The following is a 25,384-nucleotide window of genomic DNA, read 5'->3' on the forward strand; positions in this document are numbered from 1 at the left end:
TTTCAGCTTAACACATCATGAAATACGATATATAAGTACATACCTATACCTTTGTGTCAAGGGACCTTCAAAATATTGTCAAAGACTTACAAGACTATACACAACCTCTTCTCTATACATCTCCGCCTAATCTCCTGGTCTCTTGCCACACGTAAACTGCAAACTATGATTCTTATAAGACTTCCTTCTTTACTCTAATTTTGTCTGTTCTTCATTCAACTGTGTCCCCCAATCAAAGTCAACCCAACCTCACAACCTTTTTGAAGCAACTTGAAAACCCACCTCTTCAGAAAAGCCTTCAGCCCACTACAACCTTTCTGGCTCTACATTATGATATGAACAGCTTCTGTCATCACCCACAGTCTTCTTCCCCTTTCCTCGCAGATGGTAAGCCCCCACGGGCAAGGCCTGCTCTTCTTCTGAGCCAAGCTGTACCTCACTACAGTTACTGTTAATTGCACTTACATTTTATCTTGTGTTATGCATGGAAATACTGTTTTTACCTTTACTATGTACAATGTCTAGGAACTAAGGGGTGCTTTAAACTATACAATAATAATAATAATAATATGAAGCTTAATTCATTACATTTACCTAGATTTAAAATGAGTACCACACATTTACAAAATTACTATCACAGCAAGCAACCTATATTCTCTCACTTCTGAAATTCACACCACTGTAAAAAAACAATACAAATGCATAAGCCCTACTTGACCAAAGAAGGAAATAAAACAACTATAAATCACCTTCACTGTCCTAGATATCAAACCACACCACTGCGAATAGTTCTCATTGTTCAAAAGATCAGATTATACAAACTACAAATTACCCTAATTTGTTTAGATGTCAAATTACCTTAATTTTTTCCAAAATATCAAGAATACTCAATGCGAATGATTCTCAATGTCCAAATATTAACTAACAACACTGCAAATGACCCTCTTTGTCATTGTTCAAATTATCAAGAATATTCACTACAAATGGCTTTTGCTGTCATAAATCTGAAATAACATCACTGCAAATGACCATCATTGTTCTTGATGCCTAACAAGACTGAAAATGACCTTAATTAACCTAAATATCAAATAATCTCACTGCAAATGACCTTAGTTAAAATACGCATCGAATCATCTCACTGCACATCATCTTCATTGTCCAAATTATTGAATAATTTCACTGCAAGTAACCTTCATTTTCTGAAATATCAAATAATAAAGCTAGAAATTACTTACATTATCCTAAAATGCAAACAATATCTCTTCAAATTGCCTTACTTGTATGAAATAGTAGGCAATAAAATTGCAAATTATGTTCATTAACTAAATATACATGTGAACAAAATCACTGCTAATTGCCTTAATTGTCCAAAACATCAAACAATCGCATGAACAATGAGCTTCATTGTTCAAGATATCAAAATAACATTACTGATAGGGATGACTAGACCGGTCGAAGTTCATGTTTGGCTGAACTTTAGTCCAAAGATTGGTTCTGGTACGCAAACTTCAACCTAAACTCAAACCCTATACAAATCAATGGGGACCTGAACTTTGGAGCTGGAAAATCTCTCTCTCTCTACCTGTTGGTTTCTCTCCTCCCAGACTTCGCCTGGAACCCTGAACACTAAAACAGACTTCCGGGAGAAGTCCGTGTGCGGAGTCCAGCGCGAACCCTGAACTTTACAGTTATGGTTCCCTCATCTCTAATCCTTGGCAATTTTCCTAAATATCTGTCATGAGTGTGTCACGCCAACCTGAGAGATCTGGGGTAGAAGATAACCTTGTATTGTGAATCCCAGATCTTCCATTTAGCCTGTGTATTTGAATCCCATATTAAATTCATTTGGTTTCCTTTGGTCCTGAGGAGGTTAACAACCCTTTCTATGCTGGTCAGAAGCATGCAGCTCCATTTCAGCGGCTTCTGATCTGGTCATTAACTCTTCCTATAAAACCTGGCCAGACCCTCTCTGTCCTGTCAGTGAAAGTTCTGCTTCCTTGCTATTAGGGGATGCTGTGCTGAATAGGAGTTTGTTGTTGCTATTGGAGATTTGTCTTCCTGTGCTAGCTAATTATTTGAAGGTTGGAGTTGCGGTGATCTCTAGTTTTCTGTTGGACATGTGTGTTTATCCCCTGGTCCCTGTTTCCATTTAGTTTATTCCATCCCTTTCCCTATCCCTCTCTATTGTTGGTTAGTGCTTTTGTATGAAAGAGGTTTTCTATTTTTTCTGTTTAGTCTTTGTGTCTGGTTTACCTTTAATTTCTGTCCCTGGGGGAGGGGACAGATTAGGGTTTTATACAGGAGCATAGTTAAGTCGAAGTCTCAGGCCTCTCTACCTTTAAGGGGTACTTCACACTAAGCGAGATCGCTAGCAAGATCACTGATGCGTCACCGATTTTGTGACGCAACAGCGACCTCGCCAGTGATCTTGTTACGTGTGACACTTAGCAGCGACCAGGCCCCCGCTGCGATGTCGCTGATTGTGCTCGAATGTCCTGGGCCATTTTTTGATCGCTGGTGTCCCACTGGCCAGCATGCATCGCTGTGTTTGAAACCGACGAGCGACCTCGTTAGCAACTCAGAATCATGGACGCAGGCGGGAGTCGTCAAATTCGCTGCTGTGTGACACTAAGCGATGTACCAGCGATCCCACCGAAATCGTTGCTGCGTCGTTGGGTAAATTTGACTGTTTGACAGCTTACTAGCGACCATTTAGAGACGCACCAGCGATCCTTACCAGGTCGCATCATTGTTGGGATCGCTGGTGCGTCGCTTAGTGTATCAGTACCCTAAGGCTATATGCACACGCTGCGGAATGGGGTGCGGATTTGGCCGTGCGGATTTTGTAAAATCCGCAGGTCAAAAGACCTGCGGTTTATCTGCGGATTATCCTGCGGTTTGGCCCTGCGGTTTCACCATCTTCACAATGGAGGAGATGGCAAACCGCAGCGGAATCCGCAGAAAGAATTGACATGTCAATTCTTTCTGCGGTTTCAAAACCGCAGGAAAACCGCGCTGAAAAATCCGCACCGTCTACACTGCGGTTTTTTAGTCCCATAGGGAATAATGGTACTGTACATCGCAGCAAAAACTGCTGCGGACCCGCAGCGGCTAAATCCGCTGCGGAACTTCAGCAGAATCCGCAGCGTGTGTACACACCCTAAGAGTACCGTCGGGACATGGATAGTTAGAGTCCCAGCTCTAGGGACAGTTTGAGGCCCTTCTTTCTTACTGAAGACCGTCACAGAGTGACAATATCATTTATGTCACCACAAATAAAGTCCAACCGTAACAAATAAGAGGGCACCATATAATTACCTTGGAGTGCTCTTTTATACAGTGTAAAAAAACTTGACATAAAAAAACAAGAAAAAAAGGCACAGTGTAGAATATCGACACGTCCAAAAACCATTATAAAGATGCAACAAAGTCTAATTGTATTAATAAATTAGAAAAACAAACAATATTATGATAGTCACGAGATAAAAAGATTTCAAACACACAAAAGTGTAAAAGGCCGCTAAGGTCTGACCCTGCTATGACCAGACACCCCCACACGTGAATTCATACAATATAAACGAAGAGTACAGCTCCTACAGTGGCAAACCAAAAATAAGCTGACACTTTGCCCAAAAGAAAGTAGTATAATTCTGCCAATGAATAAAGTCTCACTGCAGAAGTCATCGTCAAATAAATAATGCAAGATAAAACAAATAATTAGAAAGGAAATGCCAACGATGGAAAAATCAAAGGCTGGTGTATGTTGTTTGCAGTTTACACAGAATGACCGACAGTCCATGTAAATGAAACCATCCCTATGTGTTTCACCAGTCTGACTGCCCTCCTCAGGGGGCATCAATTGACCGAAATATCAAATATCACTGCAAATGTCCTTTATTGTCCTAAACATTATATTAAAACAACTTCCAATATCAGAATAACACCATTGCAAATATTTCAGAAATTTGCCACAAATGACCTACATTCTCGTACAAAACAAATACACTCCTCCTAAAATGACCTTCATTGCCCTACATATTAAAATAGCACCTGACCTTTGTTCTTCTACAGAGCTACAAAACACATGACCACTACTGAGAATCAAGCAAAAACCTTAACAGATGGCCACAATACTCCTAGAAATCAGACATTAAGATTATTGGGTCATTTTCATAAGCACAATACGTCATTAAAATCTAGAGATAAAGAATATAGGGCCATTTTATAAGTAGTAGATACAGTATAAAAAACGAGAGAAGTCTGCAAACTCAGTATTTCAGATTTTCTAGTGTGAGAGGAAAACAATATGTCAGTTATAGTGGATGTGCAGCACTTTGAAGTGGTAGCATAAAGTGACTGTGACAATACAGAGGGCTGTGGCGATAAGATCAATTCCGTTAGCAGAGTTACCAAAACAAGCGAGCAGGTTAGAAGTGTAATTCAGCACATTGCATCACATTAAATACTAACTACTTCACTGCCAAAGCAAGGGCGACCTAATGTACGAGTGTGAGCTTTTTTTAAAAAACACATTCTGAAATCATCTTAGAAATCTGTTCATAAAAATACACATACTAGTAAAAAAAAATAGTAAAAATCATCTCTCTGTTATGGTGCAGCACATTTGTGGTTTCGTTTGTGGGGAATATGGGGGTAGGAGGGGATCAATTCTACAGGAATACAGGAAAAATAGAAAAAAATCCTTTTGGTCCAGTACACAGAGTGCAGCTTAACGCAGTTTTTAGGCATTTTTTACATATGCACCTGGATGCAGAATGAGTTACCTTAAAATCTGTTAGTGAGCTATTTTTGATGGGAGAGTTTATGACTCTTATTTTTCTTATTTTGACTTTTTTTTCAGATAATTTATGACCACAAAGTTCAGTTCAATTTTCATGTGGTCAAAAATCATCTCAGTAAGGAAAGTAAAAAAAAACAACAACTCAGAATGAGCTCATTGACTGATTCTTAGTTAACCCATTCTACAGCCATTTATAGACAGTGCAGTGAGGCTGTAGAGTGTAAACAGTGAAATATTGCAAAAGTGATTTTTAGCCAAAAATTTATGCAATCAGGTAAAATAAAATATTCCCCCATAACCTTTAACCTTTTTATATAGTGGCATATGTCCCCTATTCTATTACATGACAAATTAATATACTATCAATCTAGGAATCAAAGGGCAAAAGCAATAAGATTCAGATAAGACTTGGAGCATGACCACAGAAGAATTCCGAGTAGGATAGCCTGAACACTCTGAAGTCATCGTAGAATCATAGAATGTTAGGGTCCCGCTTCACATAGCGACGCACCAGCGATCCCGACAATGATACGACCTGGTAAGGATCGCTGGTGCGTCGCTACATGGTCGCTAGTAAGCTGTCAAACAGGCAGATCTCTTCAGCGACGCAGCAATGATCCAGCTATCCATATAACGACCTCAGCGGTCGTTGGTACCTTGTCACACAGCAGCTTTTCTGACGACTCACGCCTGCGTCCCTGAGTTCTCGTCGCCAACGGGGTCGCTCGTCGGCGTTAAACACAGCGATGCGCACTGGCCAGCGGGACGCCGATGATGAAAAAATGGCCCAAGACATTCGAGCACGATCAGCGATATCCAGTGGGGGGGCCGGTCACCACTTTGTGTCACATGTACCTAGATCGCTGTTGCATCACAAAATCGGTGACGCTTCAGCGATCTCGCTAGTGATCTCACTATGTGAGACGGGGCCCTTAGAGTTGGAAAGGACCTCCAGGGTCATTGTGCCCAACCCCCTGCTCAATGCAGGGTTCACTAAACCATCTCAGACAGGTGTCTGTCCAGCCTCTGTTTGAAGACTTCCATTGAAGGAGAACTCACCACCTCTCGAGGCAGCCTGTTCTACTCATTGATCACCCATGGATTTCTAATATCTAATCTGTATCTTCCCACTTTCAGTTTCATCCCATTGCTTCTCATGTTTCCATGTGCAAAAGAGAATAATGATGATCCCTCTACACTGAGACATCCCTTCAGATATTCGTAGACAGCTATCAGTATGTTGTAGTGACAGACATATTAATTGAAATGTTAGTCCTTTAGTCCTTCAGAATCTTTGCTATACCACGCCTGAAGAAGGGACCTAAGAAGTCCCGAAAGCTTGCCTGATGTAACATCATTTATTTTATTTTTATTAGCCATTAATATGTACCATAACTACAAGATTATCTTGTTTTTCCCACTGAGAGCATTATTATTCCTTCATGCTGAAGGACACAAGGCCCCGATGCGTTAGTACTGGCATTTAGGTTGATGAAGTAAGATATGTCTAATTCATTAAGAGGTGCATTGCCTTTCTGCCTTATTTCAGCAGAGACTGGAGTACATTTCTAGAGTAATTTAAGCCACTATAGTGGCGTATCTTTTCATGAATTTGATGAGCGCTTAACCGGGGCCTGTCCCACACATGCCCAACCCATATTGGCATAGCTGTCAGGGACTGGCGTGAAAGCAATTATTTTTTTCAAGCTTCAGGCGTAAACACCATAATGAATCAACCCCAAATGTCCACTACTAAAATTAGGGCACAGCAAGCCTCAAATATCCTTTAACCCCTCTACCCCCAAGGGTGGTTTGCATGTTAATTTCGGGCCAAATGTGTCATGATCCCAATGCAGGTTTTTGAGCTGCACACCGGGGGTTAATGTCTGGAGCTCTGTGCAGGTTTTGACCTGCACACTTGGGGTTAATGATTGTGGCCTCTTTCTGGTTCTGGGAGAGCTTCATAAACCTCTGGGTAGCTTCAATCCCTGCCAGTTATACTTTTGCCTTTGGTCTAGTGTGCTGACCCCCGTGTGCCTGTTTATTGCTATAGCTTGTTTATATGGTTCTGACCCGATTCTGTTTCCCGTTGTGAGTTTGCCTGTTGATTTTGTACTGCGTTATTATCTGTGTATGACCCATTGCCTGTGACCTGATTACTCTCTGCTCGCCCCTCTTGTACCTTGCAGCTATCTGTGTATGACTCATTGCCTGTGACCTGACAACTCTCTGCTCACCCCTCTGGTACCTTGCAGCTATCTCTGTGTGTGACTCATTGGCTACGTCCTGACTATTCTCCCTATCTATGCCCCTTGGTAACTTTGTCTCACAGTTACTCTGCTAGGAATTGTCTTGCAGCTCCTAGCTCTGTGGAGTTTAAGCCACACCTCTAGCAGTCACGTGCTTCAGGTCCTGCAGCTCTGAAGTACGCGTCTATTCGGTTGCTGCCCGCTCCACAGGTAGCTTTGAGCACGCTTTCGCTTACTCGGGGCACGCGCACTGGCTCAGTGAGCAAGTTCAGTGCGGTGTCTCTGACAAAATGTTACAATTCTGACCACTGTCACTTTATGTGGTAATAACTCTGGAACGCTTCAACGGATCTTGGCGATTCTGCCATTATTTTTTCGGGACATATTGTACTTCACGTTAGTGGTAAAATTTCTTCGATATAACTTTCGTTTATTTGTGTAAAAAATAGAAATTTGGCAAAAATTTTGAAAATTTTGCAATTGTCATACAAAATTGTTAATAAATAACATTTCTCACATGTCTATTTTACATCTGCACAATTTTGGAAACAAAATTTTTTTTTTGTTAGGAAGTTATAAGGGGTAAAAGTTGATTAGCAATTTCTCATTTTTTACAACAAAATTTAAAAAAACATTTTTTTTAGGGACCGCCTCACATTTGAAGTCACTTTGAGGGGTCTATATGGCAGAAAATACCCAAAAGTGGCACCATTCTGAAAATTGCACCCCTCAAACTGATCAAAATCACATTCAAGACGTTTATTAACCCTTCAGGTGTTTCACAGGAGCAGAAGCAACATGGAAGGAAAAAATGATCATTTAACTTTTTATTCACAAAAATGATCTTTTAACAATTTTTTTATTTTCCCAAGGGCAAAAGGAAAGAATTGACCCCAAAAGTTATTGTGCAATTTGTCCTGAGTATGTGGATACCCCATATGTGGGGTGGACCACTGTTTGGGTGCACGGCAGGGCTCGGAAGGGAAGGAGCAGCGTTTGACTTTTTCAAACTAAAATTGGCTGGAATTGAGATCGGATGCCATGTCACATTTAGAGAGCCCCTGATGTCCCTAAACAGTGGAAACCCCCCACAAGTGATCCCATTTTGGAAACTAGACCCCCAAAGGAACTTATCTAGATGTGTGGTGAGCACTTTGAACCCCCAAGTGCTTCACAGAAGTTTATAACGTAGAGTCGTAAAAATAAAAATTCTTATTTTTTTCACAAAAATGATCTTTTTGCCCCCAATTTTTAATTTTCCCAAGTGTAACAGGATAAAATTGGACCCCAAAAGTTGTTGTCCAATTTGTCCTGTGTACACTGATACCCCATATGTGAGGGTACCACTGTTTCCGCACACGGTAGGGCTTGGAAGGGAAGGAGCCCCGTTAGACTTTTTCAAACTAAAATTGGAATTGAGATCTGACGCCATGTCATGTTTGGCGAGCCCCTGATGTGCCTAAACAGTGGAAACCCCCACAAGTGACCCCATTTTGGAAATAAGACCCCCTAAGGAACTTATATAGAAGTATGTTGAGCACTTTGAACCCCCAAGTGTTTGACTAAAGTTTATAATGCCCAGGCATGGAAAAAAAAAATATTTTTTTCCACAAAAATTATTTCTTATTCCCCAATTTTTCATTTTCCCAAGGGTAACAGGAGAAATTGGACCCCAAAAGTTGTTGTCCAATTTGTCATGAGTACTCTGGTACCCCACATGTGGGAGAAAACTACTCTCTGGGTACACGTCGGGGCTCGAAAGGTAAGTAGTGAAGTTTTGGAATGCAGACATTGATGGAATGGTCTGCGGGTATCATGTTCCGTTTGCAGAGCCCCTGATGTGCCTAAACAGTAGAAATACCCACAAGTGACATCATTTTGGATACTAGACCCCAAGGAACAAATCTAGATGTGCCCCAACTAATCTACTGTTTCCGGTAACGTAAATTAGTAGTGCATGGAGGTGTGGTACAATTTGAAGCAATCCTTCATTCACAGGCCAGGTTTTTCGGGGCAGGTGTTGCATTGATAAATGGTGTCCTTGCATATTCCCCTTTTGTAACACACTCGGCACCTTTTTTGTGGCTTACCTTTTCTTCCGGTTGGTGGGAACACCCCCGGAAAATGCTGACCTGGTACGATACGATCACCTTCAGTTCCAGAAGTACTTGTGCCCGCTCCTTCCGGAGTGCCAAATATCAGGGCCTTAACCACTACTCCTGGAACTGAAGGTACGATGTATCGGTGTGGCGTGCACAATGTGACAACAGGAAAGCGTTGAGCATTGCCATTTGTATGATGTGCACAGATTTTTGTACCACACCTTGACCTTTCTCAAAGCATTGTACGGTTGGAGGAGTTGATCGTAGAGATCAACCCCCCCCATGTTTTTTTTGTACCCCAGTACACAGGTCAGTTTGTCAGTTTGCTGACCTGTGTAGAGGTACCCCGTACAGTGCTGAGGGCAATGCTATCACCGTGTATGGTGGTCAAGAGAAGGACATCCCTCTTGTCCTTGTACTTGACGACCAGCAAGTGGTCACTACATTGGGCTCTGCTGTCACCTTTACTGAGCACCTGCCCAAGTAGCATTTTTGGGAGGCCTCTCTGATTTTTGCAGACAGTACCGCAGGCTGCGGTACCTCACGCAAAGAGTGATTTGAAGAGTGGGATGCTGGTAAAAAAGCTATCGGTATAAAGGTGATAACCTTTATCCAGCAGTGGGTGCACCAAATCCCACACAATTTTCCCACTCACTCCCAGGACAGGGGGACACTCAGGAGGTTCAATCTTGGTGTCCTTCCCTTCGTAAACTCTAAACCTGTGTGTGTACCCTGAGGTACTCTCACACAGTTTGTAGAGTTTGATTCCATACCTGGCCCTCTTGCTGGGCAGGTACTGACGTAATTGGAGCCTTCCCTTAAAATGAACTAAGGACTCATCCACGCAGATGTCCCTTTGGGGCACGTACATTTCAGCAAACTTTTTGTTGAAGTGTTCAATGACCGGCCGAACTTTGAACACACGGTCAAAGTTGCGGTCATCTCATGTGGGACACTGCATTATTGGTATAATGCAGGAATTTGTGGATGGCCTCAAAACGCATCCGGGCCATGACCATTTGGAACACTGGAGTGTTATATAAAATATCAACACTCCAATATTGCCGAAGTTCTGGCTTATTCAGAATCCCCATATGAAGGACCAAGCCCCAAAACTGCGTCATTTCAATTGCGTCTACAGGAGACCAGTTAGAAAATGATGAACATGGGTATTGTTCCAAAAATTGACGAGCGTACAAATTAGTTTGCTCCATCATGAGGTTAACAAAATCCTGAGAGAAAAAGACTTTGAAAAAGTCTATTTCTGTGAGGCCGGTGGTGTAAAACTTGATTCCTGATTCTGCCATAAAATTAGGAATCAGTGGCTTGTAATTTTCAAGGGGAGAGGTCCATACGGGGTCCACTGGTTCAGCTGCGGGAATGGTGGGTGCTGCCTCATCTTCTGTCCTGGGGCGTCTGCGTGGCGGTTCCGCAGGACCCGAGGAGGAAGAGGATGAAGAATCCGAAAAGTACAGAAATGTGGGATCCTCTCCCTCGCTATCAGTGTTGGAGGCAAGGAAAGAATATGCCTCCTCCACTGAATAGCGCTGTTGGGGCGAATTTGACAAGCTGGACATTTTTTGTGTGAATATGGTGCTTTGTGTGTACTTTATTGATAACTGTATGTGTGGGTGGTGTAGTTATTAGTGCAAACTATTCTGAAAAGATAAAGCTAAAAGAAAAAAGCAAATAAAGAGAAAAAAAAGTCTAAAACAGCAGTCCCTAGCTCTGATAAGTGAACTGCGTGAAGAGAGATCGGGCAGGGATCAACATTAAAGCCCCCATCACACATAGCGATGCACCAGCGATCCCGACAACGATATGACCTGGTCAGGATTGCTGGTGTGTCGCTACATGATCGCTTGTGAGCTGCCAAACAGGCAGATCTCACCAACGATCAGGACCAGCGACAACTAGGATAACTAAACGTGCGCGGCGCTTAGAAACCCGCTGTTTACCTTGGATACCAGCTCCCAGCGCCAGCACGCTGGTATCCAAGGTACACAGCGGCTAACTAAGCGACGCGCGCGCTTAGTTAACTACAGTTTACCTTGGATACCAGCTCCCAGCGTCTGCTTACAGCATTGGGAGCTCGCTGATCGATGGTCTCTCGCTGATGCGTGCTGGCCAGCGGGAGACCAACAATCAAAAAAATGTCCTGGACATTAGAGCATGATCAGCGATACCCGGCAGGGGGGCCAGTCGCTGATACGTGTCACACACAGCGAGATCGCTGCTGAAATCGCTGTTGCATCACAAAATTTGTGACTCAGCAGCGATCTCGCTAGCGATCTCGCTGTGTGTGACGGGGGCTTTAGGGTTGTAGTCAGGTGGTGCAAAGGGGGGGTGAAAAAAATGGAAAATGTGCACAAAGTGGGGTGAGGGGGTAAAAAGGGGTTAAAAGAGGGGGATGGGGTTTGGGGGGATGAAGATAAATTAGGCAGGGATCAGGTAACACTTACAGTTGTACTATCTCTTTTTTCGTTCTTCTTTTTTCTTTCTTCGTTCTTCAGCAGGGATTGTAGTGTTACAGGCTGCTGTGGCACCACAATACCCAGCACAGGAGAAGTGTGACCGCTCTGTAGGAATCCTCAGCTAGAGTGAGGACCCCTGCAGAGTAGTCAGACAGGTCACAGGCAGGTGATAGACAGGTCTCAGAGCGATCACACCGCTGCTGTGACCTTTCATTGGTGGGTTTTAATAATCACATCAATCCCACCAATCACTGCTGGCCCTGGTGACCATGGCAACTGCCTAGGCAGGTCACAGCAAGGTCACCAGCTGGGCACAGAGAGGTTACAGTGTGACCACAGCTGTGCCCTGTGATTGGCACGATTGACGATGACATCGATCGCGCCAACCAGTTGCTGCAGGCCCTGCTGGGCCTGTCCTAGGCTCTGGCCTAGGATCGGTGCTATTACAGCACCGATCCGGGCCGGTACTGGCAGGGCACAGCAAGGTAATACTGCTGCTGTGCCCTGCGATTGGCGTGATTGATGCGATCGGCAATCGTGCCACTCCAGGGGGTTTTCGCTGGTGCCTGGCGTTGCCAAGCACCGGCCTAGGATCGAGTACATCCTAGCCTGAGACCTCATTGTTTCAGCCGATCCTTAGTTACCAGCGCCAGCTCGCTGATCGCAGGTCTCCCGCCTGTCACACGATGCGTGCTGGCCAGCGGGAGACCAGCGATCAAAAAAATGTCCTGGCCATTCCAGGATGATCAGCGATAACCGGCAGGGGAGCCGGTCGCTGGTCAGTGTCACACACAGCGATCTCGCTGGTGAGATCGCTGTTGCGTCACAAAACTTGTGACTCAGCAGCGATCTTGCTTGTTATGAATGCTGTTCTATTTACATACAGCATAGATAATGTAATCCTGCATGTGATTAGAATAAAATAACAACTGAAAGAAAAATCTCTAAAGGCAGAAAGTGTCAGTCAGTTATTAGTTATTAGGATTAGTCAAGAGCAAACATTTCAAGATGTGACTGCAGACAGCTGGATTGTGACAGTGTGAAATGCACACACTGCCACCATTTCTCTGTATTCCCCTAGCACCGGCCATCTCATCACCCAGCTTCTCTCAATAGAAAAGTATTGAGATAAGTGCAGGAGTCTAGTCGGCATGTGACCACAATTATGCAAATTGCACACATGCAGTCACATGACTGCCAACCTGCAGGGAAATACAGGGGAATCCTGACAGTGTGCTCATTCCCTTTATGACCATCTGTTTATAGTTAATACAGTATTTCCTCTGCAGTATGAATAGAAGTCTCAGATCAACAAGTACAATTGGGCCCCTGTCAGAGCATAGCCGGTAGTAATGGTAAACCACAACCTCTTGTTATGGTAAAGCCTAGATAGAGGAAGATATATGATACTCTGTACAAAAACTTCCCTTGAAAAATAAAAAATTGTTACTATAAAATGTTCTAATTCATATGTTTTTGTGAATGTTTACAGGCATAAAGATGCCATTTACACTTACCGGGTGTCCAAAACAACGACCGGATCCTGGTCAGCAGAGGTAAGAATCATCTTATACCAGAATGTAACAGCGTGCATGAGAATGAATAATCCATAATGCCGGGTGACACTAATAAATTGGGGTATATGGAATACGGTTCTGTGTCCAGTACTGGACTACTCATTCTCGGTTAGTGGGTGCTAATCAACAATAGTGTTTATACCAATAATGAAATATTTTGATACTGTATGGTCCTTTCTTGTATACGTTGACTTTTCGATGCCTTCTTCTTTTTCTCTAGTTTTACTATTGTATTTAAAATGATAATCAATTTGAACAATTTATGGACTCTTCCTATAGAACTGCCTTTTTGTTGTTTATCTATAAGACTGTACTGTTTAGCAATACAATGGTAGCCAAACTTTTAGAGAAATTTTGGTTTTCATGAAGTGGTAGCCAAACCACAGATTTTGTTTTTTACAGTTTGCTGCTTCAGTGTTTTTAGATCTTAATCATGTGTTTCAATGATTACTGAATTATAATTATTGCATTTAATATGTTTTTAAAGTTTTATTGACCAATCCATCAAGTTCATGAAAAACTTAATGTTTATTGTTGAGTCTTATTTTTCAAGACATCTGCAGGTCTTCCCAACAACTGGATATCAGCTTCTGAGCCAAATCCTGATGGATGCCCCATTATTGCCTAATCAGTGATTGAAGCTTATCGTAATTTCTGTTTGTCCAGGTATTTTTTAAGGATTGACCACTGGTTCTCAATGTGATTGAGATATGGGGAGCCTCCTGGCCGTGGATCTAATATTTCAATTTTTTTTGTTCAGGAAGCCAATTAGTTATCATGTTTCTTTGGTGTCCATCATGCTGCAAAAAGCATTGTCCATCACCAAATTGATCACAGAACATTAGTCAAAGTTGCTCTTTGAGGATTTTTAGATCCCATTCTTTATTCATGACAGCTTTCTTAGGCAAAATTATGAGTGAGATCAAGCTAATGGGGGGTTCTCAACAGAATATAACCACTCCAGTTCTATGCAGCCCAATCCTTGTACTTCCTGTAAAGTTATTTTCTCTGTTGAAGCCCCTTTCAGACTGTTTGGAACATCTGGAAATATGATCCATCCTCCAAGAGCAACTTCTCCCAAACATCCAGAAGCAATTTGGTGATGAATTATTCCTTTTTCAGAATGATGGAGACCATGTCACAAGACAAAAGAGATAACTAAGTGGTTTGGTGAACAAAAATTTCCAATTTTGTGCCCATGATCAGAAAACGCCCCAGATCTTAATCCCATTGAGAACCTGTCCTCAATCTTCAAAAGCAGGTGGACAAACAAAAACACAGAAATTGAGATATACGTGAAGCATTGTTTAGGAAAGAATGGGTTGTAAAATGAGGGTCAGTAATATAAATATTGAGTTTTTTCATAAACTTGATGCAATACAATTTTAAAAACTAGTACTTCAGTAACTATAGTAACTTCTGACTAAAAGATCTAAAAATACTGAAGAAGCAAAATGAAATTTGTTTCAGTCTCAAAACTATTGGGCAAGACTACATACAGTCAATGCTGTGCTTCTTTATGTAAAAAGTAGGATTTTAAACACCTAAATAATTCAAACTTTTACCTTGATTTTTATGTCCAGGCAGCACCAGGGGTACGTAAAAGGATGTTCAGAAAGATTCAGAATCTGATCTCTGCTTACACTAAACCAGGTCAAGGGATTGCTACCCATCTGCAGTACCCAGTTGAGAGGAATATGTACCAAAAAACACAAGGTAGTACTGTATGAAATGTGCTATGCTATTTTCAGACTCTATTGATGTCCTAGTAAGTTAGTAATTATGTTAAAGATTTAAGTACTCTTTTCCCATGGTTTCCAACTGACCTAGACCAGAATGACAACTTCTTCCAGCCAGGACTCGTGTGTAGAATTTACAGCAAAAACACATTGGACTTCTCACATTTCTAACAATGTCCCATCTATTTTAAGCCTTCGCAAACTCCTCATCCAGTTGATATCTTAATGTTGAGCAGCTGTTGCCTTATTTGTCCATATTATTGCACCTGCTATATGGCATGGTAACATTACTCTTTTTAGTACCCCATATGGTAAAAATGCCCCTTTTGTGCCCTCCAGATGGTAAAATTACCCACTAGAAAATTTTATTGCCCTCTGTATGTGACAGTAAGAATGCTCATATTTTGCCCCTTCCCATAAAGTAGTAAGTTCTCCAGTTTGACCCTTTGACAGTATCAATACCCTGAGTGCCCCTACGATGTAATAATATCTCTTAAATGCCAATTTAGCATTCAATATTGACCCCTTTGTGCCTTTAAAATGGAATAATTCCCCTGATGCCCTCACAAACCACACAATATTATGTCACCACAGTAAATCTCCCCAAACAGTATGATGGCCCCACAGTAGTCTCCCCTTCCATAGTTGGATATTGCCACAGTCCATACAAATACTGGCTCAAAAAATAATAAATAAACAATATATAATCACCTAACCCTAGATCCTGCCAAGTCCACCTGCAAAGTCAGCATCTCGCACAGATGGAGTGATGAGATGACGTCATTGCGACACTTGTGCTTTGACTCTGTCATTCTATGCACTTTCCTGTCTATCTAAACTGAACTGTGAGCTGCAGAATGAAGAGCACACCTATACAGTTAAGAGCAGCAGTAGCTCTAGGTGGGCCCCACCCCCCTTTGACCTTCCGGCAGCTATGCTACTGTTATTCTCTTTAAGAATGCCTTTAGTGGCACATAAGGCAGAAGAAAAAATGTTAGATTAATGGGATTCTGACCACTGATATCTGCCATCAACATAGGACCTACATAAGTGCCAACCTCTTGGTGTTAGAAGTGGCTCCAGCAAGGTTGTGAAATATGCTTACATTCATCTTTCATATTCCACATTCCTTCTGAATCCAGGTCTGAGTTTGCCTCAAAAATGTGTTTTAAAAACTGCCCCACAAACTGCCACAAAAATGGCATGTACCCAGAGACAGAGCTTAATAGGATAACTCTGACAAGCCAATACAATGTAAAACAAAAGTACCGCAGTGTATCGTACAAGCAATTAACTCCTTAGCATGAATTCACGCATGTGTTCATCAGGGAATGTGGTGCCTTTCCACATTCTGCTCTACATGTATGTGATTGATTTAAAGTATCACCGCACAAAATCAATTGGTGGAGGTTTAATAGAAATGGCTATCTCCTATATTGGCGATGTGAAGATAGCTAAACTGGGAAAAATCCGCTTTGGTCTCACCCGATGATCGCTGTGATTGGTCATTCTCTTTAGACAGACCAATCACAGTGAAGCAGGCTGGTATAACCTTTTATTTCCGTTCTGAGAAGATAAGGGTTGGTTGTAGTAGGTACTGCAGTAGGGTGTTATGCACCCTCGTGTCTTGATCATGATCGGTGTTATCACCATATGTGGCCTTTTAACCTTCTACATGACACTATCAATAGTGTAAGCAACATTTAGATTGTTGACCCCACTTGGGACCCCCCATGATCGCATGGTCCTGATGGTTACCATGGCAATTCTGAGACCAAGTACTAGACTCAAGCTCTACAGACCTTGCTATAAGTTGAGTCTATCTAAATCTGGTAAAAACGTTGCATAAGGATTTATGTAAAAAGAATAAAAATAAAAAAATGGAGATAATAATTTGTATTGCCATATCTCGAACCACCCAAACTATAACATTTTCACATTATTCATCCTCTATGGAAAAATAATATAAAAATGTAAAAACTGTAGCTTTTTCATCATACTGAATGCAAAAAAGCTGGAGTAAAAATAAATAAAAAAATCATACATGAAAAAATAGTATCAGTAAGAACATAATTTCATACTGCTAGAAAACAAGCCCTCATACAGTTCTGTTATTGGAAAAAAAAGTTATGGCTCGAATGATAAGGAATAATGTTTTTAGTGTATAAAAGTAGCAAAATCTGGTATTGTTGTAATTGCACTGATCCGAAGAACAAAGCCATCTTACCACTCATATCAAGTGGTGATCTAGGTAAAAAAAAATAAATAAAAGCAATTCTTGGGCTTATTTGTTCATTTTTCCCTCTTACCTCTTGTGAGAATAAAAAAATTGAGGCTAAAGCAACATTTTAATGGAAAAAACTTAATTTGTCATTTTATGTAAATGTGACAACATCCTCAGTCTGTTATTATTATTATTCATTTTTATAGCGCCATTTATTCCATAGCGCTTTACATGTGAAAAAGGGGCATAAAAAGACAAGTATAATAAACATGAGCAATACAAGGCACACACAAGTACAAAAGGAGAGAGGACCCTGCCTGCGAGGCTCACAGTCTAGAGGGGATGGGTGAGGATACACTAGGAGAGAGTAGAGTTGGTCGTGCGGCGGTTCAGTAGACTGAAGATCACTGCAGGTTGTAGGCTTGTCGGAAGAGGTAGGTCTTCAGGTTTCTTTTGAAGCTTTCCGTTGTAGGCAAAAGTCTGATTTGTTGGGGTAGAGAGTTCCAGAGTATGGGTGAAGCACAGTAGAAGTTTTGTATGCGGTTATGGGAAGAAGAGATAAGAGGGGAGTAGAGAAGGAGATCTTGAGAGGATCGAAGGTTGCATGTAGGTAAATACCATGAGACCATGTCACAGATGTATGGAGGAGACAGGTTGTGGATAGCATACCATTTATTCCAGGCTGCTGCACATGTGAAGAGGGTTACATACAAAATACAGATGTTCATCTGTTCATTGTGATTTATAATGACAGACAGGTACAGAAGGGAGAAGGCCCGGCCCTTGCAGGCTTACAGTCTACAGGGTAATCGGGAAGGAGACAGAAGTTTGGGGAATAGTGGCAGCTCCGATGGTGGTGAAGTGACAGTGGGGTCATTGTAAGCTGTAGAGAGGCAGCAGCTCTGGTGGTGGTGAGGTTGCAGTGGTGGTGGAGAGATGACACAGTGGGTTCATTGCAGGCTGTGGTGAGGTGGCATCGATGGTGAGACAGCTACAGTGGTAGTGAGGTGGCTGCGATGATGTGATGGTGACACGACAGTGGAGTCATTGCAATATGTGGTGAGGTGACTGTGGGGTCATTGCAGGCTGTGGTGAGATGGCAGCTATGGTGGTGAGGTGACCGCTGGGTCATTGCAGGCTTTAGCTTTCTTGAGGAGATGGTTATTTTCAGTTCCGTCTGAAGGTTTAAATGTAGTGGATAATAATTGGACATGGTGGGGCACAGAATTCCAGAAGATGGGGAGGGGGGTGGATAAGGAGAAATCTTGGAGGAGGTGGTAAGAGTTTGGACATGCGGGTGTGAAGGATAGGGCAGAGTTGAGGGTTACTCTGAGGCAGCGGACTTTCGGTACAGGGGAAAGCATGATATTGTTTGATGGATCAGATCCGGGAGTTAGGGGAGATGGAGGAAAGATGAGAAGTTCAGTTTTGTCCACATTGAGCTTTAGGAAGGGTGAGGAGGAAGCAGATATGGCTGATGGACACTCTGGGATTCTGGACAACAGAGATGTATGGGCCCAAGAGGTAGATCTGATGTTTATTGTGTTCTTAAATGAAGTTTGCTTTTAGCTGTGTTTTTCTTCTTTTTGGTACATTGTGCTGTTCAAGACAAATTTGCACTTCTTTTTCGAGTCTGACCGAGTGCCTAAACAGCAGTTTTTGACCACATTTAAGACATTGTCACTTTCAGGAGAAATTGCATAACAGATTATGGTTTTCATCTCTTATTATCGTTGTTGGAATGACAAATTTGTCATTTTAGTAAATGTGACAGCATCCACAATCTGTTACGAACAAATTTGCACTCCTTTTCTGAGTCCTGCCATGTGACTAAACAGCAGTTTTAGGACACATATAAAATATTGCCACATTCTGGAAAAATTGCATACCAGATTATGAGGTCCATTTTCTCTTATGATGTTAATTTTAGTCCAAAACAAATATATTGTGGAATCAATGTAAAATTTAGTTTTTACATTCCAATGCTATAAACTTTTGTGGAACACCTGTGGGTCCAAAATGGTCACTACAACCCTAGTTGAAGTCTTTTAAGGGCACTGTTTCCAAAATATGGTCACTTCTAAGAGTTTACAGCTCTGGCAAAAATTAAGAGACCACTGCACAGTTTTATAAAAATCAGCTTCTCTGCATGTCTGAAAGCCATTCCATTCCAGTGTCAGTTGAATTCCAACCAGAGTACACCTCATTTTACTTAATGTGCTTCTGATTAGGCAATGACCTGAACCAAATCTTATTTAACAAAGGAAAGAATAAAAAACCCTGCTGTGATGATCACAATCCTCTTGAAATAGGACAAGCTGGATGGCAAAACAAGTGCTAGTAATATCCCGAAAGTAATAGGAATGAAAAAATAACTTTTAACCATGCCAAAGGAGTTGAAAAGAAAAGTCTTGAGCAAGGAAAGAAGGGCTCAATTCTGGCTTTACTAGCTGAGGGATACTGTGAGCATCATGTTGTCTCCATCCTTAAAATTTCTAAGACGGTAGTCCATTACAACAATGTCAAGCAGCAGACAGTGGGGACAACAAAGCTACAGACCAGCAGAGGGCAAAAACGATTCTCCACTAACAGGGATGACCGTCATCTTATTCGAATGTCACTCAGCAACCGCAGGATGACATCAAGTGACCTACAGAAGGAATGGCAAATGGCAGCTGGGGTGAAGTGCATGACCAGAACAGGCTCCTAGAGGCAGGGATCAAGTCATTTAAAGCTAGAAAAAAGCTTTTCATCAATGAGAAGCAAAGGAAAGCCAGGCTGAAGTTTGCCAAAGACCATAAGGATTGGACCATAGAGGACTGAAGTAAGGTAATTTTCTCTGATGAGCATAATTTTCAGCATTGCCAAACACCTGGTTGTCTAATGGTTAGACGGATACCTGGAGAGGCGTACAAGTCACAGTGTCTTGCACCCACTGTGAAATTTGGTCGAGGATCGGTGATGATCTGGGGATGCTTAAGCAAGGCTGGAAATGGGCAGGTTAATCTTTGCGAAGGACATATGAAACAAGCAGCATGCAAGGTTATCCTGGAAAAACAGTTGATTCCTTCTGCTAAGGCAATGTTCCCCAACTTTGATTACTGTTTTTTCCAGCAGGACCATGCGCCATGCCACACAGTTAGGTCAATCAATGTGTGGATGAAGGACCACCACATCAAATCCATGTCATGGCCAGCCCAATCTCCAGACCTGAACCCCATGGAAAACCTCTGGAATGTAATCAAGATAAAGATGGATAGTCACAAGCCATCAAACAAAGAAGAACTGCTTAAATTTTTGTACCCGGAGTGGCATAAGGTCACCCAAAAGCAGTATGAAGAAAGACTGATGGAAAGCATGCCAAGACACATGAAAGCTGTGAATGAAAATCATAATTATTCCACAAAATATTGATTTCTGAACTCTTCCTGAGGTAAAACATTACTATTGTTGTTTCTAAATTATTATGGACTTGTTTTCTTAGCACTATTTGAGGTCTGCAAGCACTGCATTTTTTTGTTATTTTGACCATTTCTCATTTTCTGAAAATAAATACAAAATTTATTGCTTGGAAATTCGAAGACATGTTGTCAGTAGTGTATAGAATAAAAGAACAATTTACATTTTACTCAAAAATATACCTATAAAGAGAAAAATCAGACAAACTGAAAATTTTGCAATGGTCTCTTCTGTAAACTGTTTTGCCATCTCACGAGGTTTGCAGATGCAATTGGTCTCCCACAATTTATTCCAGGCAAAATTTGTCAACATTTGCAGTTTTTAACCACATATGGGGTATTGCTGCATTTGGGAGAAATAGATTTTGGGGGTTCATTTTTTACTATTACCCCTTATGAAACAGAAAAATTTGGGGCTAAAATAATATTTTAGGGGAAAAAAATGTAATGATACTGTAAAACACCTGAAGGGTCAACAGAATTTTGGACAGCAGTTTTTAATACATTGAGGGGTACAGTTTTTTAAAAAGGTATCAGATTTTGGCATTTTAAAATAAATAGGATCCTCTTAGTCATTTCAAACTTAGTAGATTTGTATAAAAATAGGATTTTTAAGTTTCTTTGAGAAAATGTAAATTTGCTACTATACTTTTAATCCTTCTAAGGCTGGTTTCAGACTAGCGCATTTTACATGCAGCGCACGGCACCGCTAAGCCCCGCCCCCTGCCGCCCCGTCCGATCATTTCCTCCTACTATCGCACACGGCTGCATGCGATCTGTGCACCCTATCTTTAGCATAGGGTACGTAGACCGTGCGCTGGCCGTGCGCTAGTAGGATTTTTGCGTGTGCTGTGCACTTTTGAAGGTGTGCCGGTGTGCGCCGAACGCACCATGTTGCATTCAACCAGCCTAACCTCCTAATAAAATAAAAGATTGTTGTAAAATCATGTTGACGTAAAGTATGGTAGATATGTAGGAGATATTATTGATTAGCTATTTTGCTTGCTATGACTAATTGCTGTAAGAGTATAAAAATTAAAATTTTAAAACTTGAGAACTTTTTTACATTTTTACCAAATTTCATGAAAAACATATCACCACTCCCCACAAATTTTATTGATCCAAATTTACCACTCACATAAAGTATAAAGTATTATGAAAAAATAATCTGAATCACTGTGATATGTAGAAGTATTCCAAAGTTACTATCACAAAAAGTGACACACGTCAGTATTGAAAACTGGGGATTGGTCATTAAAGAGGGGCTTGGTTGCTTGGACCTTATTTGTTAAAACTAAAGGGGGCTTTACACATAGCAATATCGCTAGCAATATTGCTAAAGCGTCACCGATTTTGTGACGCAGCAGCGATATTGCTAGCGATATCGCTATGTGTGATACTTACCTCCGACCGGCTCCCCCACTGGCTATCGCTGATCGTGCGAGATCGGCCTGGTCCATTTCTCGCCGTCGGCTTCCTGCTGGCGCTGACGACGAGTCAGCCATGGACGCAGGCGGAAGACGGACACCTTCACCGCGTCTGAAAGGCAAGAGCGACCGCCGACCGCTGCTGCATCGCTAGTGAGATCTGCCTGTTTGGCAGCTCACTAGCGACCATTTAGCGATGCACCAGCGATCCTGACCGGGTCATATCGTCGTCGGGATCGCTGGTGCATCGCTAAATGTAAAGGGGCCTTAAAGCTTACATTAGTCCCTCAGGTCTGCCATGGTAGAACACCTGTTACAATCTGCCCCAGGGTGCCAGTAAAGATTGCACATGTTCAAGTCCCCAAGTGGAAGTTGAAAAAATTTTAGAAAATGTTTGAAAATATTTAGGCAAATAATAATGCTCAAAACAACTCTATTTCCCTATTTCCTATTTATTATGGAATAATATGTTAAAGGAAAAAAGCCCAATTGGTTTAGCTACAATTATAATTATCTGATGTATCAAATAATCAAAGTAAATGCCAGAATTTCAGCTTTTAGAATTAGTGCCTCTAATGTGGGATTTCAGTTTACAGTTGAGTATCATTATTGTTGTATCAATCAATTGATTAATCAGCTGTTGGTGTTTAACTATATCTGAATTCTATGTCTGATTGGTTGTTCTTTTCATACTGCAGATTAACAAGGGACATGGACCGCTTCACCTACTTCATGGGAAAAGATATTTTGTCTGAGAAAATATAATTATGTACATTTTAAAGGTGTCTATGTGAAAAATGTGACCATATACTCTTTCTGTATTGTGTTTATTTAAAATTATGTTGTCTTTTTTAATAAATACCTTAATTAGGTAGTCTAAAATCTCATTAACATGTTGACACTTTATAGATTTGTAAATGTATGCAAAGGATGCTCTGTCTGCCCTTGTCCATTATTAAAAGTGAGGTCTTCAACCACTCCCTGCATTACAAGACAGTAAAAAAAAAATCACAACGCCATAACACAGTTTACCAACTCTTCTTCTGAGCTTGTGAGGAAGCTTTCCTCTTTGTTTCATGGACTGAACTGCACCATTCCAAGCTACAGTAATACTAAAAGGGGACTTATCGTGTGTCCCTCGCAAAAAATTAGTTTCTTGTCTTGTCAAAATTCATGTGCCCTCCTGAACCTGCCATTGTTTTCCGTTTGTCATTTTGTCACTCCATTGTGGAGATCTGCTCTTATTTCCTTTTTGTTTGGTGCCTATTATTCTTGTGGTCCAACAGGGCATTTCACAAGATTTTTCTCTTGAGGCGAGTAGTCCTCTCTCTCTCTGTGACACTGCCAAATCACTTCAGCAACATCTGAACCTAGTTGAACAAAGTGATCATGCGCTGCAGTTTTTCCCCTCTATGATGCTTTTGAATCACCACTTGGCAGCATCTGAACCTGGTTGAACAGCATACTCTCACATTGTAGTGCTTCCCTTGTATGATGTCGCCCAGTCACTGGTCTATAGCATCTGAGCCTAGTTGAATAATGTACACTTGTGCTGTAGTTTTTCCCCTTTATGACAGAGTTACAGCAGGGTTTTTGCTCATTTTGTCTCTTGTAGGTTTTGTATGTTTTATGGCCAATGTGAACATGCGTTTATATGCTGCATGTGTACCAACTCAAACCAAGCTCAATGTTTGCGTCCTTTCTTTGTATTTTTGCATTCTGTGCAAGCTGGGGTGTGGACTCCCTCTGCTGAGCTGGAAATTGTATTTAAAGGCTTCCCCAGACTGATGTTCACTGGTTGGGACCAAGTCCTTTTGTCTGCCCTTATTCACACATTGAGGTCAACTCTTACACATGGTAAGTAGTGTTGAGCATTCCGATACCGCAAGTATCGGGTATCGGCCGATATCAGCGGTATCGGAATTCCGATACTTAATTCCGATACTTTTTTCATATCGGATTCCGGGATCGGAATCGGAATAGGAAGTTCCCATCATGCTATGAGCCTGCTTGCTTTGATTAAGCCAATGGGAATCCTCCGAAGTGTGGGCACATCCTGTTAGGCATGTAGGCATGTTAACTATTGGCATGGCTGTGATTGGCTGCCGAAATGATGTCATGATGCACTATAAAAGCCACCGCAGCCGCCATTTCTGGTCACTCTGCTGTGAATTCAGTTAGGGACAGGCTGCTGTAGAAGACTGTGAGGGACAGTTAGAAATAGCGATTCTAAAAACAATATTGTGCTTTATCCAGGCTACATAAACCACCACTGTAGCTTGCTTTTCCCTAGCAGCGCTGTTTTCACAGCTGTCTGCAAGGGCTGTGTGAGTGCAGCTCACGCTGTGGAGTGGGTCCTGCAGCCACGTCAGGCTGTAGGCCACCCAGTGTGATCACTGCTGCCTCATACATCTTTTATTTTTTGAGCTGCATTTTTTAAATAATTTCAATCTAGTGTGCTTCCATCCGTATCCATATACGTTGGTTGCAAACACTAGTAGTAGACAGCGGAGCCTTTCTGCAGCCTTTCAGTGCTAGTGTCCACTTTGCTGCACTGTTCACGGCTGTCTGAGAGGTCTCTGACTGTGTGTGAGTGCAGCTCATGCTGAGTAGTGTGTCCTGCAGCTACGTCTGGCTGTAGGACGCTCAGCGTGCGTCACTGCCTCACACATATTTTTATTTGAGTGCAGCTCATTTTTTCTTCTATTAGTGTGCATCCATCCGTCTCCATCTACGGTGGTTGCAAACACTATATAGGAGTACACAGCGGAGCCTTTCTGCAGCCTGTCAGTGCCAGTGCCCACTTAGCTGCACTGTTGACGGCTGTCTGAGAGGTCTCTGACTGTGTGTGAGTGCAGCTCACGCTGAGTAGAGTGTCCTGCAGCTACGTCTGGTTGTAGGACGCTCAACGTGCGTCACTGCCTCACACATATTTGTCTCTGAGTGCAGCTCATTTTTTCTTCTCCTATTAGTGTGCATCCATCCGTATCCATCAACATTGGTTGGTTGCAAACACTATATAGGAGTAGATAGAGGAGCCTTTTTTTCTGGCTTGTGCCCTGCCGGCGCAGCCAGATTAGTATTACCCAATTTTTTTGGAGCCTCATCTTTTGCATTGTAGGTTACCTGCCTGCATTGTAATAGCTCCAAAAAGTTGGTGATACTATCAGTTTCAATTCTTTGTTCTCATACTTTGAGTTTGTTTCAAACAAAGAAACCACATAAAAAGTTCACCAAACACTACATTTTGAACTTGTGTAGGCCACATCAGCTCCTATTAAAGTCTAGTCCACACACACACACTTCATAAAATTAGTGTTTCTTGTACCTGTA

General features: G+C 41.8%; 1 protein-coding gene across 1 annotated transcript in view; it reads left to right on the forward strand.

Moving 5' to 3' along the window:
- Positions 1–22,914, forward strand: part of SH2D1A (SH2 domain containing 1A) — a 64,224-nt gene extending 41,310 nt beyond the window's left edge. Inside the window, exons 3-5 of the mRNA XM_073547531.1 lie at positions 13,119–13,182; positions 14,787–14,919; positions 22,750–22,914. Coding sequence (XP_073403632.1) covers positions 13,119–13,182; positions 14,787–14,919; positions 22,750–22,754 — 202 coding nt within the window. The 3' untranslated portion in view covers positions 22,755–22,914. The remainder of the gene's footprint in view (positions 1–13,118; positions 13,183–14,786; positions 14,920–22,749) is intronic.
- Positions 22,915–25,384: the final 2,470 nt, after the last annotated feature.

This window comes from Dendrobates tinctorius, unplaced genomic scaffold (genome assembly GCF_039654945.1).
Source record: "Dendrobates tinctorius isolate UK_male_01 unplaced genomic scaffold, ASM3965494v1 ptg000154l, whole genome shotgun sequence".
In the NCBI taxonomy this organism is placed as follows: Eukaryota; Metazoa; Chordata; class Amphibia; order Anura; family Dendrobatidae; genus Dendrobates; species Dendrobates tinctorius.